The 20835-nt window shown below is 39.9% G+C and overlaps 1 protein-coding gene across 1 annotated transcript; it reads left to right on the top strand.

Moving 5' to 3' along the window:
- Window positions 1-760: 760 nt before the first annotated feature.
- Window positions 761-20413, top strand: LOC308282926 (intercellular adhesion molecule 1-like; the record flags this gene model as incomplete). Its single annotated transcript, XM_080723315.1, has 7 exons — window positions 761-901; window positions 6941-7219; window positions 7360-7641; window positions 15109-15381; window positions 16290-16622; window positions 17145-17399; window positions 20271-20413. Exons 1-7 carry the CDS (start codon window positions 847-849, stop codon window positions 20411-20413), a joined length of 1620 nt encoding a protein of 539 aa, XP_080579441.1. The 5' UTR covers window positions 761-846.
- Between the last annotated feature and the right edge of the window lie 422 nt (window positions 20414-20835).

The following is a 20835-nucleotide window of genomic DNA, read 5'->3' as shown; positions in this document are numbered from 1 at the left end:
TTATAGTTGCAGGGTTTCCTGCAGGAAAAAGTCTTGACCAGGGGGAATCTGGAATTTCTAATTAATTAATTCAAGTAATTAATTCACTTAATTTGTAATATTAATTCTTAATTTTGCCCTATAAAAACACATAGACTACATGTGCCCATGATGACGGAAAACACAACTAAATTCCATCCATCCATCCATCTTCAACCACTTATCCGGAATCGGGTCGCGGCGGTATCAGTTCCAACTGAGACCTCCAGATTTCCTTATCCTGAGCTGGAGCAACTTCCTCCACTCCCTCAGGGAGTATACCGAGGCATTCCCAAGCCAGTTTGGAGATATAATCCTTCCATCTGGTCTTTGGTCTGCCACGGGGTCTCCTCCCAGTGGGACGTGCATCGAGGACCTTCCTAGGAAGGCGCTCACACAACTAAATTAATTCCCTTATTTTAGACTAATTCTTATTTTTGCCCTCAACATAAAAGGAGAGGTTGACTCTTGTCTCTTGGCCAGGGGGGACAGATTTTAGGCCAGGGGGCCGCAGGAAACCCTGCAGGAAACCCTGAGTTGATAGGCTAATACAATTTGATACATTATAGCCTTACTATCTTGTACAATAGTTGGAATAGGCTACACTGCAGTTTCTCGAAGGGTGTGTTGTCTTAAAAACATCCTCCTCCTACTTCTGGGGACATGACACCTTTGGGATTCCCCTCCTCCACCACTCCCATCATCATACGGTAGACATTTATAGTTCAGTCAGTTGCGATAATAACGGTAGTCAGACTAGGTTGGTGAGGACGAGGTACTGGCTGCGACTACGGGACCGTACTTGAAATTCACTGGGGAACTGACAACATGAGGAAAATAACGACGGACATATTTATGTTAATCGGAATGATTGCATTTGCAGGTAACGTTACAACAACGTTGTCGTCTTGTTTTCCACATGAACAAAAGAACAACCTAAACTGTCTTGAATGGATCGGATGGCCGTTAAAAGTAGGCAGCTGAGAGGTTCGAGCTACATATAGGAACGTTTAAGTCATAACATATTAATACGTGCATGGATGGATGTGGGTTTGTTGTTGAATTCGCCTGTTTTATGTAGCATGCTATAATCGCATGGTTATTATTTTAAGTTAGTCTAGTAGTAGTAAGTGCACAAATCTTCTCTAATTCGTTTGCAATCACGGGACTATTTGTCTAGAGTGAAACAACAGAAATGATCAAAACAGATGGATGCTGGAGAAATATAGGCTACCAGTTATTATTTCATTTACAGATTTATCTCGATTGTGAAATTAGATAAGGCATAAGGGTGGGGACCTGAAACTGAAACTGAAAGTGGAGAATGCAAAAACAGTGAGTGCATGGGGTTCACCCTCATATTCATTGTTTGCATTTTCCACAATCTCCACTTTCATTTTCACAAACTGTGCGCTTCTTTGTGCAAGACCGCAATAAGGATAGGCTAGTTTAATAGGTAAAGTTAGCCAAGTCTAGTTTGACCAATCTGGGAACTAAATTCTTAACAATAGCTTTCTTCACAAATAAATGTGTTCATAAAGGTCTATCACCTCTGAATTCTTTCCAATCCAACTCCCTCGGGAAATGTTGTGGGAGCCAGCCATGAATCAAAGTTGGGGTCGCCTAGCCTAGCCTATACAGTAAAATTATACAAAATTAATCTTTTTTTAAAGGAGTAGTTCACCCTCAAAATGACTTTTTTTCTTTTGATTACTCATGCCATGGAGAGTAGAGTTCAATAATATTTTTAGTTTTTTGTCGCATTCCTAAGACAAAAATGTGATAACAATAAATGTACCCCCATTCGTTCCGGATGAAACGGGTCCCCATCCAGAATCAATGGGGGTAAATTTACTCAAATCAAATTTTTGTCTTAGGAATGTGACAAAAAACAAAAAAAAAACTCTATACTCTCCATGGCATGAGTAATCATCAATAGAAAAAAAGTCATTTTGGGGGTGAACTACTCCTTTAAGTAGCATGTGAGGGGTCAAACTAAGGTTTTTTCATGATTCTGAATCCAATGCAAGCATTTGCTTTGTACAAAAAACATTCCTTGGGCTAATAGCGGCCCCCACAAAACTGTGAAAAGTGATGACTCATCACTAAACCTAGCCCTGAAACATGACGGTCGCTGATACACTAAACCATTGTTTTGTGATGAGTCATCACTTTCTTTTGTAGCATGCTATACTTAAAGCAGATTTATTTTTTGCATTATTTTCCTGAGACTATAGGCTAGGCTAAAGTCAATGAGACCCCAACTTTGATTCATGGCTCCCACAAAGTTTCCCAAGGGAATTTGGTTGGAAATAATTCAGAGGTGATAGACACCTATGAATATGAACACATTAATTTTGTGAAGAAAACTATTGGTAAGCATTTAGTTCCCAGATTGGTCAAATACTTGGCTAACTTTCCCTAACTAGGCCTATTAGTAGCCATGAGGGCTAGGCCTATCCATGTCCATATACCAGAGCTAGCCATGGTTCACATGTCATGTTTCAGGGCTACCTCACAGTAACACCTCTGACTCCTAGGCTATATTAGGCTAACTATATCATTTATATTTTGTAGTCTGGTTGTGTCTTTTTTTTTCTTGTTTTTTTGCATGTGGTGCCACATTTTGTTGTGTCAGTAGGCTAGTGAAAGCCTATTATAGATTAATAATAATAGTATATAATAGGCTTTGATAGAGGTGCTGAGCCTGATAGATGAGTGGTTTTCTATTTGACTGATTTATGCACAACAGGTGTGTGTTACTATAACACGTATTTTGGGGGATGGATGTTAGTAGGGGTCGGCAACCTTTTTTACATGAGGTGTCATGTTTTTCTTTTATAGTCAGTGTGCTGCTTACTATGAAGAAGTTTAATTATGTCCATATACAATGAATATATAGATCATTTCTTTTCACATCAGGACATTCTAACGAATGATCAAAATGATCATTGCATCTATCTCAAGTCTAACCCCCACCCATCTCCCAAACTCCCACCCCATCGTATTCATCTGAGTTTGCATGATTCATTACCTGGGCTGGACACATCTTGTTTTATTGACTGTGCATTGTCTACTTGATCTTTGAAAGAAAAACATAAACTAATCCTTTCTCTCACACTTATACCAGTGTGCCAGTTATTATGATGGCCCCCGTGCCTTGCCTACCCCTGCGCTAGCTAGCCTATAACGGACATGGGTGATCCGAACTGACAACATCCATGGATTCACTCACGTTCCTCCACGGTATCAGTCTGGACATCGGCCCATATAGGCAGAGAGTATGTAAAGTCAGAAAATGACCGGACCAATCAGTGACTGCGTTTCAACGGCTGTCCGTACAACAGTTAAAAGCACTGATTGGTCGGGTCATTTTCTGATTTCTCATATTCTCTGCCTATGGGCCGAAGTCCAGATTGATACCATGGAGGAATGTGTGAGTGAATCCATGTTATTAGGTGATCACAGGCCGATGAGTCGCTTGCAACCAGGGGTCATCCCATGCTGGCTTGTGGTGGACATTTTTTGTCAGATTTTTGCCATGGACACTCAAAATGAGTGGACAATAATATTATACTAATAAAAGAGCTAGTCCTGATTGACCATAACAGGTATGTCAAATGGAACATTTACATTAAAAACAACACAAAAAGCAAAGAATCCAAGAAATTCCACAAATGGTTCTTAAAAGTGGTTCTTAAAAGTTTACAGAGAATGCAGCTCTCAAAACCTGTCACATGGCATTCCATACCTTTTTGTTTTTGACCTTTTTTCATCCCGTGGGGAACTGCTTTTCTGCCAGTGAGTTTCTCACTGGCAGAAAAGCCCATTGGTTCCATTTGTACACTCTCAGAGTTAAGGGGACCCTTTCAAATAAAACATTTGAGAACCAATAAGAACATTATACTCTTATATAATACAGAGAATTTAGAATTTGACATGGACAGGGCCAAGTCTTTGCCACGGACATGCACCCGTGCTTGCAACACGTCGCCACAAAACCATCGGTGCAAGGCGAGTCAACACAGTGCTTTTAACCAAGAGAGCCGCAACCAACCCACCCCTTTGCCAAGACTATTCTGAAGCATCTGTGCCAGTAGAGGCGAGTCAGTGTCATGATGTCATCGTCAAGTCAGAACATAAATGATGTTCCTTAATTAAGCAATCGAGCTTGAGGACACGATTCACCATTCAGATATCCTTTATTGAGTTCAATGGAAAAGTGGCGTAATGTTCCAATCTACATGGTTCCTCAAGCAATACACTCTGGGGTGGGTTAATTCATGAAATGTCCACTTTATTAGACAATTAGATTTTCATTTAGATTTAGTGTTTAGATCAGGGGTGTCCAAAGTGCAGCCCGGGGGCCAAATGCGGCCCAAGGACAACTTTTATACAGCCCTCGGCTTCATTGCTAAATTGTATTGTAAACGGCCCGCCAGCACCGTCAAACAAGAATATCTTTCCAAAGTATAATTTGTCTGGATTGTTTCCTGGCTATTTTATTGTATTTTTTTGTTTTCAGAGCAAACACCTGACAAAAGGCCATTGATATGTACAGTATTGATGATGATAGTTAAATAAAATTGTTAAATGTGATGCATGCATATATGTGACTTTATTAGGCTATGGTCCGAAAGTACATTAATATTTTCTAATGTTTGGAAACCCATGAATTAAGAGCTTTCTGCCCAACAACAACTATATGTATATTTGCATACACAGCTTGTAAAAATCACACATGCAGGTAATGTGCCTCCAATGTGTCTGCATCTTTATTAAAACACGTCAGGACATGAGTCATTTGCATTTCCCCATCCGCCAAGCCTTTCAGTTTGCATTGGTGTTTGCATCACAGTGCATGCATGGCAACACTGGTTGTGACTGCAATGCAAATGTATGAAATGCATTTATGTGTATTTAGTTGCATGTAAATGTATGTGAGAATCATGCACGCATATAATGTCCCCCAAACATTTTATTGAAAGCCCAGAGCCCAGACTTTCGTTATTTCCTATCAGTTTGCATGTTATATTTGTGTCACAGTTGCAGGCATGGGCACATTGTTGTGGTGAATCAGGGGGACAGATGCTACTGTGAAAGCCCCGCTGCCTTTCCTTGAAATGAACCACCACAAGGCACACTGCTCTTTACCTTGAAATGAACCACCACACACACACAGGTTTTACCTAGAAACCCTTTATAATGAGCAGGCCTGGCAACGCTGGTTAGTTCTGGGATGAACATTATTTTTGTACCCTCTTTTTCTCCCCAATTTAGTCGTTATGCCAATGGATTCCTCAGGCCCACACACATTTCTGTGTTGTCACTGCTGTTTCTATAATATCTATAATTCTACTGACTCAAGTGCCAGTGAGGAGCACACACACCAAAAGTTCAAATTATGGAAATAAGAGTTGTCTGCCCGACAGCAACATTATATTCTATAACTTCCACATAAAGAAATGCATACAAATAAACGTTGCATTGTCAGAATGCATATAGATGTCCCTCAAATGTTTCTGTACCTTTATTCGTATACTGTATAATATATGATGTTTTCTACTGTATATCGTTTGTCTTTAAATGTCTTGATGAACTGAATACACAAAAACAAGCCCTGGGCTTATTGGGTTATCCTTTTAGCATTCCTTTTTATAAATATGTGCCACTGTGCCTTTTCTTTTTGCAAAATGTTAATAACATATTCGATAATACAAGCAGATTAGATTCAACCCATTAAGACCTGATAAAAAAAATAGCAGATCTGTTTCAGTCTGCAGAGTATTATATTTGTGTCTCAGTGCACATGCATGACAGCGTTGTGGTTGTCAGAGAGACATTTGGTAGGAAATGTGTGTTTGCTGCAAACGGCCTGGTAGCACCGTTAAAAAAGATGTTTATAGTATAAACAATGTTATAATAATTTGTCAGTATTCCTTGTTCCCTGTTGTCTCATTCTGAAGCGGTCATGAAAGGCTATTTTGTTGTATTTTTTAGCTTACATGTCTGGTTACATTTGGTAATGTGAGTTATTTGTATTTAATTCAGAGCACACACCTGACAAAAGATAGATAATGATAATGATAATGAAATATTGTAATTGCGATGCATATGTGACTTTGTTATGGTCGACCGAAAGTACATTTTTTCAGGAGATAGTCGGCCCTTGGATGTTTCAATATTTTCTGATGTGGCCCACTTTGAAAAAATGTTGGATACCCCTGGTTTAGATGTTTGATATTCATTTGATCAGACATGCCCCCTTCTTATATACGTAAACCAGTTGCAACTTCAAAATCCATTTGAACCATATTGAATTAATTGAAAACACCCATTCTTGGTTCAGGTGGCTGATATTGTCCTTCTCATACGTGAGGGGCCGTGTTTCTCTTTATTTTATATATTTATTTATCATTTTCAAATAAAAGAAATGAAACAATTGACAAAACACGGCCACCTCATGCATTAGAAGGATTTCAGTTACTAGGACAGGTGTTTACCGTATGTAGCCCTACATCAAGGGGGGGCATGTCTAATACATCAAATATACTATATAATATAACTTAAAAACTGTCTGGAGTTCTCACAAAAGCCAGAGTAGACGTACTTAAAACGACCTGCCCCAAACACCTAAAAAATAGAAAGAGGAGCGCTCTCAAAGAGTAGTTCAACAACTTGAACTTTAGAACAAGGACACCAGCACTCACTTTAGAACGGATTCTTCATTGTTTATTGTTCAAACAAACAGGCATTTCGGCCCAGTGGCCCAGTGTGTACATATCATATCATATACACACATGGTGTGCAGATTTTTCCGTTTCAATTTATATCACGCTGGAAGAGAGCGTGATTGTGTATTGTGCATATTTTCTAACTTTTATGTTGACTCTTTTTCATGTGTCTTTTGTACAACTTGTAGGTGGACGTGTGAACACTTCCTGCCCTCTGGAGCTGAACCCTCCCAGTGTTGTGGTGAGATATGGAGACACCGTCTCGGTTAACTGCAGCACGCCATCTACAGAGCACGACGGGATGGGCTGGGAGTCCGAGATTGGAGCCACAGACATGGCAGAAAATGTCAAGTTTGTCACTTGGACAGTCGAGAGTTTAAAACTCTGGAAAATAGAGCCTCAGTGCTACATTAATCCTGGGGGCAACGGTGACCAGTGTTCGCAAAGCCTGACAGTCACTCTCTACAGTGAGTAGCCTATCTCACTTATGATTTTGATCATTTAATACCACATGGTTCAATCCTAGTCATTTCATATTGATATTTATAATGGAGGGGGGGATACGTTGTCATTACTGCAATTTAATTAAGTCATTATATGTTTACAGAAGAGCCAGACAGCGTGTCCATATCTCAAGCAAGCCACACAGGACCAATGGTGGAGGGCATGACGTACCAGCTCCAGTGTGACATTATCAACATTGCACCTGTCAGGAATCTCACTGTTATTTGGTTCAAAGAACAACATAAGGCCATCCACAGGCAGTCATATGACAATTTGACTTCAGTTTCACCAGTAAACGAGTCGTCTACCCTCACTATCACCCCAGGCAGAGATGATGATGGAACTCAGGTCTACTGTGAAACCCAAATGAACCTTGGACCGTCAGGTCCAAACCCTTTCCCATCACAGCCACATATTATGACTGTACACTGTGAGTTTCAATTCCTAAACCACATGAATATTTATTACATAACTTATCATTGGACTTTTTCTGTTATTTTTTCCTTCTCCTTGCCCTCTTAACATTTATTTTGTTTACCTTCCAGACCCACCAACCTTCCTCAGTTCCGAAACAGAAACACTAGATCCAGGAGATAAAATAACCTTGAACTGCACCGCTACAGGAAATCCCACCCCATCATACAGTTGGCAGTGCTCTAATGCAAAGCAGGAGAAGATGGGAGGTCTTTCTGTCATTACCACCACCTTGTTTCCAGGCACTTGCAATTGCACAGCTTCCAATGGTGTGGGCACTGAGACCAAGAGGTTCATTATCATCAATTCACCCGAAGGTAAGTGTTATTATCAAAGATTATACAGCCTAATTTGTACTTCATTGTATGATGGTTTTGCATGCCTAAAATACATGTTTTTCAAGTGAAAAATTGAAAATGTTTCAGTTATTTTGGATCTTTTTTATGATGAAATAACTTAGGCTCAGGTACTAACAATACTACCATTCTAATCTATTTCCTTTCAGTGTTTAATTTATAATTCTATATTTCTTCCATGCCACTGTTCTCCATCAGGCAGTCACCCTGGGCCTGGGGCTGGGACCATTGTTGGGATTGTTGTGGCTGTCTTAATTGTGGCTGTCTTAGTGTCTGGCATTGCTGTTTATTACCGGTACATACGAAAGGGAGAAGCTGTTATATAGGAAAAACATATTTTGAGGGCAACCATTGTTGGGGCCAACTACAAATTGTTCAGATGACTGCTGTTGATTCAGAAAGCTGTAAAACCTGTAGAATGTGGATCATATCACGTCTAAGGCAGAGAGAGATTGATTTCAAAATACTACTGTTGGTTTATAAAGCACAGAATTTCTTCTTGTGACACTGCATGAACCATTCTAGATCTCTCAGGTCTTCTGAGACAATTCTGCTTTCAGAATCCAGATTCATAACTCAACATGGAAGCAGAATTCATGTTTTTTGCACTACATTATCTGGAACAAACTGCAGGGTTGCTACACCTCTCAACAATTTTAAATCAAAGCTAAATACCTTTCTGTTTGCCAGTGCCTTTTGCTGTGGTTTATTTGTTTTTCTGTTTGTTTTTCTGTTGAATATATAAAAAGAGTTTATAATAATAAACTCTTTTTATATATTCACACATTTTATAATGTGTGTATTTTGCACTCTCTTAATGTAACTGTGTCTTAATGTCATTAGTGTCTTTTAGTGTCTTTTTTCAATTAAACAAAAGAAAACTTTGATATAATCTTTCACTGGTATTCTTTCACAATAATCATTCCACATACCATAAATGTGTGTGTTTTAACTTACCGAAATTACGAAAGTTAAAGTCATGCTGTGTAACTTCCTGTGGGTGCCTGCATCATTTCTGGTGGAAGTGTAACTTCCGGTGGGTGCCTGCATCATTTCTGGTGGAAGTGTAAGGGGCAGACACAAATATTACTTAAAGGGTTAATGGTACATTTATTTAGCACATTTATCCAAAGCTCTTATAACTTTGTGCACTGCTGTCACACAATTTAGAAAAGTGCATGGTCTCGTGCACATTTACGTTAAATGGTTGTTTAACCACTTCTCTAAATGTGACCATTTAGAGGAGTGGTCTCACAACACATTTATGTGGAACGTTATTGTGAAAAATATGCCAGTGGAACATTTTATCAACAATATATATATATATTTTAAATTTAAATAGTAGAATGTACACAGTATGACTTTAAAACGTATAATTTCTGACACTAGAACCCCGTAACATTGGTTTTGGAGCCGTATGTCTGTGTTTATAGCTGTCCCAGGTTATGTTTGGGGAGAGTGAGCCCTGCATGCTTTAGAAAAGAGGAGAGTTGTTTAACCTTGGCGGTAGGCTACAGGAGATTTAAAATCTGGCTGCATCACACACTACAGAATTTCATTTGCCAGAGCAATACCAACGCGGCACCTCGATGTGCAGATGTCAACAACAGAGACTGTTAAACTAGCAGTGGCAAGGGACAGATGGTTCTGCATTATATATGGGAGAACATACAGTATGCCTATGATGTGTCTTACCACATATATCATGACTGTTCATCCATTGCCAGTGGTGCCACCGCAAGTTTAACCAGCTCCGCTGTTTACAACCTGCTTCATCACGTGAGGAGCTGTGTTGCTCCGCCCAGGCCCAATAATCATAACTATAAATGTGCGAAATCTCTGTCTGTAGTTCATGATATACAGTGAGCATGACCGACTTAAAACTTGCCGTGCGTATCGGCAAGAAGCAGAGGATATAATGCGCCAAGTGGGAAGTCGTCGTTTCAGCGTATCTTCCAAAAATAAATCCACAAATCTCTACATATGGAAGTACGCTAATGTCATCAATATGACGTCATAGACTGGCCTATAGAACCCATATTTGGGCATACCTGACACTGAAGCCCATATAATGGGCATAAACGCATAATAGGGGCACAGATAGAGATACAGGACAGGACTTTGGGCATCTGTTTCCAAATTAAATCATTCCCTGAGTACACCAGTGCCCAATGAGGGAGTGTGGTGCTGTCTGTGGCATACACCGATATATGTATGGGCATATACTGATAACATCAGGGATCTCCATATATTTGCATAAAAGGGACACAGGCTGCCAAACAGACAGATAAAGAGATCTCCATGTGGGCATAAAAGGGACAGACAGGTACAACAGGTACTCTTGACAACTGGTACCAGGGATTACATAACCGGGTGGGGAATCGTTCATGACTTGCATTGATTCAAAGTCTAGTTACTTTCTAGTTTACTTACGGTATATGATTATTATTCTGTAAAGTGTGATGCAACCAGATACAGTATTCAAAGTATTTAAAACTGTAGTGTGAGGAGATCCAGGCAATTTGCTTTTTAACCCTCATAGAGGAGGTAAATGGTTGTCATTGTCCCCTCGTGACCTTTATGTGTGGAATATAAGTGTTGGTGGTATTACTATTTTGTGATCAACAGTGAGAAAATAGATAATACGTGGAATAACAATATGTTAACCTAATAACCCCTCACTTCCTCCACAGTGAATCGCAATCGCACAACATTCTGGGCTATGGTTGGACCACCTGTGGCCATAGCACTCCTGGCTGTGATTGGGTATGTTTATTACAAAACAAAAAAAGGCAAGAATTCTTTCTACTGAAAGGGCTCTGGATGGACGGATTTCCTACCAAAGACTTTATGGATTATATATGAATGCACAATTCTGCATGTTTTTTAGTGGAAGCATTGCCACATTTCAGATGTTGTGCTTGTAATTTGTTACCCAAGGATAATGCTGTGAACTGTTTTGCATAACTGACCGATGATAATTGTTTTGCATGCTTAAAGATAATGTTATTACACATACCCACTGTGCCTTTTTAATGAATGCATGTTGCTGACTTTTATATTTTCTTTAAACTTTTCACACTTATTGTCAAAGACTATGTTTTTCATCCTGTCGGCCCGTCTGTGTGTCCGTGTGCGCATATGTCCGTCTATCCGTCTGTGTACAGCTAATCTCCGGCTCCGTTGGACCGTTGGACGTGAAACTGTGCACACACACCCCATTTTTCACATTGGCCTGTTATAGCACAGGTGGCTGATTTTTTCTAAATATTTTTTTTGGGATATTACTCCTACCAATTATTTTCCCAAACATCACGCAAATCAGTACACATTATCTCTAGAGTCATTATGATCAAGACATATTTGTTTGATTTGTCATTGATTTTTTTCAAGATTGGCATCCAATGCAGGAGTGGTAGGCTTTGAACAAAATGTCTCAAATCATTAATGCAGGGTCTGATTGCCGTGAAACTTTACACGCACATTCCCATTAGGCCGAAGGAGAAATGCCACCTTTCACATTGGTCAATTATGGCACCATCAAAAGGGCGATTTTTGTAAAACAAATGTATGTTTTGCTATTACTCCTACAGATATGGCCAAACACCACGCAAATCAACATTATCTCCATAGTGATTTTTCATATTTCATCATGACTGGCTAAGATTGACTTCTACTTTTCAGCTTTTCATGCATAAATATAAATATGATATGATATTCAATGTGTTAATATTGCATCAATGACTGACCATCAATGCATCCATTGATCAACTGACTGTCAGTTGTTCACATTGATTGTCAATGTGAACAATAACAAACAAAAGGAGGGGGCACACACCAGTATTGTGGTAGTGCTGATCACAAGGTCAAGGTTGTACTTTATTGTTACGTATTTTGTACAGGTACATAAGAATAAAACATATTTTTGTTCGGCTTCCTTTTACACTTCACAGTGTAAACGATGTAATAAAAAGAATGAGGTTGCACACTAACTTTATTAAACCACTGAGGTCTTCTTCTGGACTTTAATGTGAACGTTATGACCACTGAGAACAAAATGTATCACATTTCTTGTATTTCTGTCTCGTATTTCTTGTTTCCTTGCATCATAAACTGTACTATTGTTAAACTATCAATGAGGATGAACTAGTCAAAAACATTCATATTTCTGCACTATGGACTGTTCATGTCAAAGTCACAACAATCATGGGCCTTTTTTGCGAAACACAATTCTGTAGGTATGCATTATGTGTGTTTGGCATGTGTATTGTACACCTCAACGAATGCTAAATACCTTATTAGTAAGGGGCTGGACCTGTTTGTCTTCATGCTGATGATGGTCATGATGATACAAAATGGTTATGTTTAAAACCAAAGTTATATTAAGCTGCCCCATGACATAGACCTCAGGTTGGTTATATGTGCCTATTATGATGAGGAAAAATACAGTGACTCTTTTTGTTTACATTTCAGGTATTTTAGGTACTAAGCATTTATTATCTTCGTATTTTGTGAATGAATTGTAATGGTGCTGAAAATGTGACAGCGAGCAGGGATATAATACTGTTTTATTGCGACCATAGGTTGCACGTTTACTATGAAAACCGGCACATCTTGTCCGTGTATCTCTGTCTGTACGTCACGCCTGACACTGTGGTTCCCCAGACACATCACTGTGACATCACAGGTGATATCACAGGTGACACATCACCTATGTAAAAGTCAATATTCCCCATATCGCCCTTTAGGGCAAGGTCGCATGTCGCCCTAAGGCGTCTTACTAGTATTATGCACTAATGTTTGTATGTGCATTTGAATGTCTGTGACTGTGTTGCATTTATTCTTCTTTATTCGAAACAGTAGCCACTATTCCAGTTTCTGTTATATAACAGCCTTTTTTGTTCTATTATTTTACTGATAAATGAATGATTGAATGACGTGTAAAGTAAAATAACCAGAACCAACATCTCAACAGTTTATGATGTATTCCTTTATTTTATTTTATTTTTGTTTTTTGTTTTTTTTGCTGATGTTTGATGTTCTAGGATGGAATGCTGATTGAGGGAGAGTCACACTAGTGTAACTGTTTTTCTGCCACCTTTTGTACGCCCCTTGGACCCCTCTCTCATGCTATCTGCATACATTATCCAGTGCTCAGAGTGCCATACTAATTAGTGCAAACAAAAGTGAATGTAAAGCTAGACATTTTACCCCAAATTGGTCAATATAAACCCCCTTAAAAATCAATAAAAATCAATAAATAAAAGTGTTCTTAATGTCTTGTGCATGTTGTTCCCTGTGAATTCCTCCAGGAAACACTGTTTGTGTATGCTGTGTTGCTATAACAACCTGGCAGTGTGCATATTGTTTAATTTGTCTCGGATAGGGTGAAAAAAAAAAGTCTTATTATTGGCACACAGGCTTAACATATTTCTGCAGAGACCTTGGAGGGAACAGCATAGCTAAAGTGCACATGAATGCTGTACGTTGAGATAAGCGCAGCTGTGCCTTCCATAAATATCCCTATAAGCATCCAGTTACTTTCTCTCTCTGGGAGTTTAGTCATCATGGGTAACAGACATGAGAGCTCCACTTGCTGATTTAGCTATGCTTGGAATTAAAAAGCTATAGGTCATGCATATGGAAACTGAAAGATGCTTCACTTGATTTGCAGCTCTGCAGTAAAGTTATGTTATACTCTATCTTTGGAACTGTCATTCTTTGTGAAAGTCATGGAACATAGGTTCCCAATATGGACATAGAAAGAAATATTAACAATAAAATGTAGGAGTAAAGAAAATTGAACACGTATTTATGATTATCTCAGTCAATGTATTGCCTTATAAGCACACACATATAAAGTTGGGCAGTTGACACTGACATTTTGTGTTTATGATAACAAGATTTTAAGTGGGAAATGCAGCCCTAAGTTATATTTATTTCTTGGAAATGTCCATAACCTTTACACAAGGGGGTATGCCATTGATTGTTTACTTAGGCTATAAGTAGGCTATAATCTTTGTGCAGCAGTATGGAGTTGTGGGCTACTGTAAACTAAACATTAAAGGTTCAAGTATATTTGTCATCATTAAATGTAGGCTACCAGGTAGGCTACAGGTACATGTATTCAAATCATGCATTGACATACAGTAGGCTGCATGTGCCCTGCATAGCTCTCTTGTCTCTTGCTAGCCTTTAGAGAGTAATAAGAAATCAGAATCAGAATCATTTGCAATGATCCAAGTGCTGTCCTGGGCTACTATTCATTATTCTGAATTATGAACACTACAGGCTGTCTTTTCAGATGCCATATCTATAATGACTCTCTCTCTACATAAAGCTTTATTGGCAATCCTACTCCATCGCAGTATGGCACGATGGTGCATGGCAATTGTTAACTTGTAGGCCTAAATCAGTTCTTGTCGGCAAGCCACACTGTCCTACTGCGGAGTATAAATGAGGCATTACCCCCACCCCCCGCCACCCCAAAGTCAAACAGGATGAGGGGGGCCCTTTTGTTCCAACATAGTTCACTTTTGAGTTGCCAAGCACGGCCAAAGTGGAATTTCTTTTTTCCCCTCGATCTATCGTCAACGGTGGAAACACTGCGAAAACGATGGGAAACTACGTTCTGAAGTGGATTGTAACGGTTTGCATGTTCTGCTTGGGTAAGAGGAAATGGGCTTCGGGGATTTGTAATTTGTTAGAACCGTTAGCTGATTAAAGTTGATGAGTTTGTTCGTCCGCCTGTATCCAGTTCTTTTTTTCATACCGACTTTGATCATCAGGCCTAGGCTATTAGCCTACCACTGCAGTCTGCAGAAGCCTCATCAGCGCATGTATTAAAAGTGAAATTAGCATTGTCACATGCAAACAAACTGAATTTTAGTAAGCTATGATGTTTGTGTAACACAATTACATAATGACTAGCACTAGATAGATGAACGATCCTGAGTGGGTGATGCCTACTTGTGTTGTGTGTTGATTAATGACAAAAATGACAAGCCTATTATCTCATGCAGCGTCAGGTGAAGGTGAAGGATGCTCCCTGATCCTCAAACCCTCCAGGGTTGTGGTAGCGTTTGGGGAGCCTGTGTCAGTCAACTGTGAAGCTGTACGCCCAGTGCGTGTCCTGGGCTGGGAATCAGCCATTGGCGCAGCCCATACTCAGCAGGATCTGTCTGTCCAGTGGAAGGTGGACAGCCTCATTGACTGGATTGAAGAGCCCATCTGTTACGGAGTATTTTTCACTGCCCCGAGGCAATGTGAGGAGAAACTCAACCTCATCCTCTACAGTAAGTTCCTCCTCTTTAGATCAAGGTTCAAGGGTTCAAGGTTATATTATTGTTACATCATAATTATGCATAAGTGACTCTAGTAAAACTTATTTTGGTTTGGCTTCCTTTAGACCAGGGGTAGGCAACCTTATAGGCATGGGTGCCAACATTGGCTGGGCTCTGGCACACTGGCAGAAGTGTGAGAGAGGATTTTTATTTTAAAATGTGGTCAATAAATGAAGTTAATTTACAGCAAATTACAACTTGAAATTACAAATTAAAACTCTGAACTCTGCCTGGGGAGAGAGTCAGGGAGATAGGTGGATTATTGCCCTGGGTCTAATGATCATTATAACAATATCCTGCCAATCAAAATGGGTTAAAATATCACTCAAAGTCACTATATGTATGTTGACATGGCACACTGTCTGACTATCTAGAAAATAAAAACATGGCACTTAATTTAAAAAAGGTCGCTGACTCCTGCTTTAGACATTGCAGCAATATAATAACAACAGCAGAAAAAAACAACATAAAGAGTAGAGGAAAAGAAAGAGAGTGCAAATGTACATGTTTATAAAAGTTTGGTAGATTGTAATACACCAACAGCATTTTTTCCAGTAGCTGCTACCTGACTGTGCAACAGGTTAGTCAACTACACAGTATATTCTATGCAGGCTACAGGTGCAGTTCAAGTTGTTGCACTTATGTGCAACAGGTTAGTCAACTACACAGTATATTCTATGCAGGCTACTGGTGCAGTTCAAGCATAGTGCAGGAAAGGGGCGGATGGCGGGGGGGTCGTTCTCCAGGGCAATGTGTGGTTTTAGACATGAATCAGCACTGAGGAAGTGAATACCACAAGTATGGATCATCATGTCTGATGTACGCACTAATATTGGGAAATTTCCTGTGTTCATTCATAGAAACTCCAGACAGTGTCTCCATAAGCTCCGTGAACCACACTGGTCCCATGCTAGAGGGAAAGGAGTACCAACTGCTCTGCGAGGTCCAGAATATTGCCCCCGTTCAATACCTCACACTAAGGTGGTACAGAGGGCAGACTGAGGTTTACAACCACTCGTTCGCAGACCTCACACCTTCCTCCCCCGTGCAAGTGTCTTCTATTCTCATGGTCACTCCGTCCAGAGCTGACAACGGAGTGCAGTACAGGTGTGTAGCAGAGCTGGATCTGGGACCAGAGGGACCACAGCCTCCTCCTACGGTGTCTTCTGCGCCTCTTAATGCCTCTGTACACTGTGAGTCAAGAGCCTACTCGACAAGCTGCTGTATTATCCTTTATTTCAGTGGTTTTCAACCTTTTTCATATCAAGGTCCAAAAATATATATAATAACCAGTAAGACTCCCTAATCGGGAGATAAGTGACCGTCAGGTCACATGTATACACCACAGGCCGTGGAGTGGAGCAGTAGGTTGTAGATCGGCTACTTTTGACTATTTTCCCATATTTTTTTCCCCGGCAGCGTGGGGGTCCGCGGGGATCCGCCGGGGGTCCCGGCGGTGGCTGGGCCCCAGGGGACCCCCTGGGTGCCGGCCCTGTCAGATGGACCCGTAAGGGCCCAAATGGTTTAATTTCACACTCTCGAGAGTTAAAGATCAATAGGGTCCGTTTGGTTATGACTCTCCATCATTTAGCTGGGGACCACCTGGAACCCCCGCAAGCACCACTGGTTGAAAACCACTGCTTTATTTAATGAGCACTGTTTATAAAAGTATTCAATGTTGGCCTGTATAGTAATCCCAATGACCCTCTTCCTAGATCCCCCAACTTTCCTCAGTCCTGACCAGGAAACGTTTGACTTTGAAGTGGCTGCAGAGGTCCGCTTAGACTGCGGTGCTACAGGGAATCCCACACCTGTGTACACCTGGCAGGCCTCCGTTGCAATGCCGGAGACACCAGAGGACCAAGCTGTTCTGACGTCCTCCTCGCTGCTCCCAGGAACCTATACCTGTACTGCCTCTAATAGACTGGACAAGAAGAGCAAGCAATTCATCATCAAAGAAAAGTCTAAAGGTTGGTGGACACTAAATCAGGACTTTTCATTTAAAGCTATACTATGTAACTTAAAAAAAAACAAATCTTAAAATTGTCCTAACTATTAAATCGCTAAAGTTTTAGAACACCCACTCCGTTAATTTCAGCCCCAAAAGCCTTTTCTTTATATGTTTTCTACTGAGCCGTGACAGGGGCTGCATTTCCCGGCAAAATTACGTCATCTGCATCATTCCGTATACGTGTCTCCCAGATCATACACTATCGGCCAATCACAGCGCGGATCATACACTGCCGGCCAATCACAGCGGGTCTTCTCAGGAAGTAGCTTGCCTCAACATAACAACAGCATTTACTCTGGTGAAGGAGTCCGTAACTCCCAAACGCCTGATCGGAGAGGGATGCAGGACGCCTCTACAGATCCGTCTCCACGGCGAAAAAAGGCTACTGACCACTAGTTGAGCAACTTACACAGTATAGCTTTTTGTTACAAATGGGTTAATGAACACTGGCGTCTGGGGATTTTACAGTAGTAAAACTGGGACTCTGTCGTGCACTGCAAATTATCGCTATGCATTTTTGCATGAATGCTATAGAAATGTCTGTTGTTTTTTACACAGGTGCATAAAATGAAGACCACAGTGCTGGAAATATAAGACGTGTTCCCCTGAAGAAACGTAAATGATGCTATCCCATTTTGGAAGGGGAGTAAAACGATCAACGTCTTTCTAGCATGTACTCCCTGGCTCAATTATATTTAAGAGGATGTTCAAGAATCACATCTCATCACGGGGGATGTGATTCTGTATCTGTATAGACTCGTATGATTGGTACTTGTATATTATTTGTGGCTGTCTTAACACAAGTGTGTGCGGTAGCTAATTTGGAATATTAGTTAATACTAATAATAATATTGTCCTAATTTTAGTAGCCTATATTGTCTCAAATGTAGTACAGTAGTACAGTAATTCAATGAAATACTGTATTATGATTACAAAAGCATGCACTTTAAGTTATAGTAATAATTCAATCATCTTTAATTATTGATAACGGGAATTACATATTTGGATTAAAGAAGATATGTTTTATAACATTCAGGCATACATACCATAGGTTGATGTTATTTGCCGTCATTGTAAATAAGAACTGTTTCTTAATTGTTTCTCTTTATAAATAAATAATAGAGAATTAAAGGTGACATTTAAGAATGAGCTTCATTATTGTCATCATCATCATAGGCTAACATCATTCTTAAACTGTGCCACCCCTATCCGTCTGTCTTTCAATGTTATATGAGATACTTAAAGTGTGGTTCCTGTGGAAATAAGCTTCGGCTTTCTAGGATCTCCTTTTAGTTGACCTTGTACCAGTGATTTGTACTGTCATGAAACTGTACTTTTTTTCTATTGCAAACTTCTAATAAATTCTTCAATCAATCAAAAAAAACCTTTTAGTTCAGTTGAGTTCATGGGGGAAATTCTGTTTGCAACCTAAAATTAATGTGACAGCATTTTAGCACACTTCCTAGTACATTTTCTCTACATTTACAGTTTTCTAATGTGTATGCAAAACAAGACCGGTAGGCTATGTGGATAGATTTGGATGGATTTTTGGGTTGACTGCAATAAATGCAGTTGGACATTATTTATCCAGGGCTTGGATAGGCATGTGCAGTTAAAACAAAAAGATACACAAGCTATAGCAACATGTAAGATTATGCATTGTATATCTGTTATTTTTGGCTGACAACACTGTTGTATAGTAGTTTTTATTGAGCATGTGGCAGTTGTGTATCCCCCCCCCCCCTCACAGAATCTAGCTGTTTTGGTTTTGTTTCTCTGAACAATCTGTTCCACCCTCCAGTCCACTTGGCGGCGGTAATGCACCTCTTAGCTGGTTAGCCAACCGCCAATACTAAAGCCAAAGAAGTAGAGGAAGTGTTTTGATCACGTGATCACAACAATCACGCAGAGCCTGCGCTGTAAACCTAAAACCCAACCTCTACTCGGCTCTGTGAGTCTGTGCCCAAAAAGCCATAAAACCCCAGAAAGAAGAAACAAGATCACGCAGCTAGCGGAAGCACCAGTTTCCTGCGTTTTTCTGTCAACTTTATGGCAAACAACTAAACCATCCAAGGTAGGATTAGGCACATTGTGTGTATACTAATTAACCATTGGTATTTTGATTTCAAATATTCAAACCATTTTATAATCGTGTGCGCATGAGGAAACGTCGTGATGCGATTACTACAAGTGGACACAAACTATGTCAGAACTCACCAACTCACTGGTGGCTCCATTTCAGATATGCCACTGAAAAACCTGTGTCAGAAGCAAGCGTGTGCGATTCAAACGTGTCTGCAAGGTCAGTGGTGAAAAAAGTACTACGTTCCTTTTATTTGAGTAAAAGTATCAATACCGTTACAAAAAGTCCGGTATTCAAAATGTACTTGAGTAAAAGTACGAAAGTATTGGCATCAATATTGTACTTAAAGTACCAAAAATAAAAGTACAACATGCTTGAAATAGCAGATCTACAAGCTCACATGTGATATTTTCAAATGGTCTAGGTATAAAATAGGGCTAAATTGGTTAATGTATGTTTTATTATAATTTAAGTTCTGCAAAGTAACTAGTAACTAAAGTTTTCAAATATTTATTTGTGGAATAAAAGTACAATAGTTGGATCCGAGATGTAGTGGAGTAGAAGTAAAAGTATAGAAAATTGGAAATACTTCAGTAAAGTATACATACCTTAAAATTGTACTTAAGTATGTATTTACTTTACACCACTGTGCAAGGTTATGCATTGTCTCTTGTACTGTATGTTTTTCTTTCTGTTAAATATAAACTCAAAGTAAACTGTTCCTTACTGCTTTTCCTTCTATTACAGCTAACAAATACAAGGAGAGCATGTGTCAGGATCTGATCAAGGACATGCGTCATTGCTGTGATAAGATTGGTAACCACTCCACCTGCTGTGAGGGATTCCTGAGGGACAACAAGCCCACATGTACACAGAACAGTGCCGCATAGCAGTGTTGTGATGCATCATACCTGCCAACCTGAATTTAGCAGGAGACTCCTGAATTTTTACCCTTTCTCCTGCCGTGCTCCTGAATTGTAATCTTCCGATTTTTGGGGTTGTGTTGCCTAAAGATGTATTGCCTAAAATCTGATCTCCAGGAGATCTTCCTAGAGGCAATGTGAGCGTGCATTGATCACATCAGTCAGCATGGGGTGTTGCTCAGGTAGCCAGATAAGTCGCCCTCTTTCAAAGTCACCCCCAAACTCGTTTCCCAACGGGTCTGTGGCCTTAAGCTAGATGCAGAATAGACGAAAATCAAATATTTGCTTCTGGGGGTCCCTGGAACAAAATATTTTGTGATGGGGGTCCGTAGCCAAATACATATCATTCTGGGGGTCCTTCACATGACAACGCTTGAGAAACACTGATG

Source organism: Nannobrachium achirus (assembly GCF_963921795.1).
Source record: "Nannobrachium achirus genome assembly, chromosome: 4".
NCBI classification, from domain to species: domain Eukaryota; kingdom Metazoa; phylum Chordata; class Actinopteri; order Myctophiformes; family Myctophidae; genus Nannobrachium; species Nannobrachium achirus.
The sequence above is the reverse complement of the archived record's forward strand: the minus strand, read 5'-3'. Positions and strand labels throughout refer to the sequence as shown.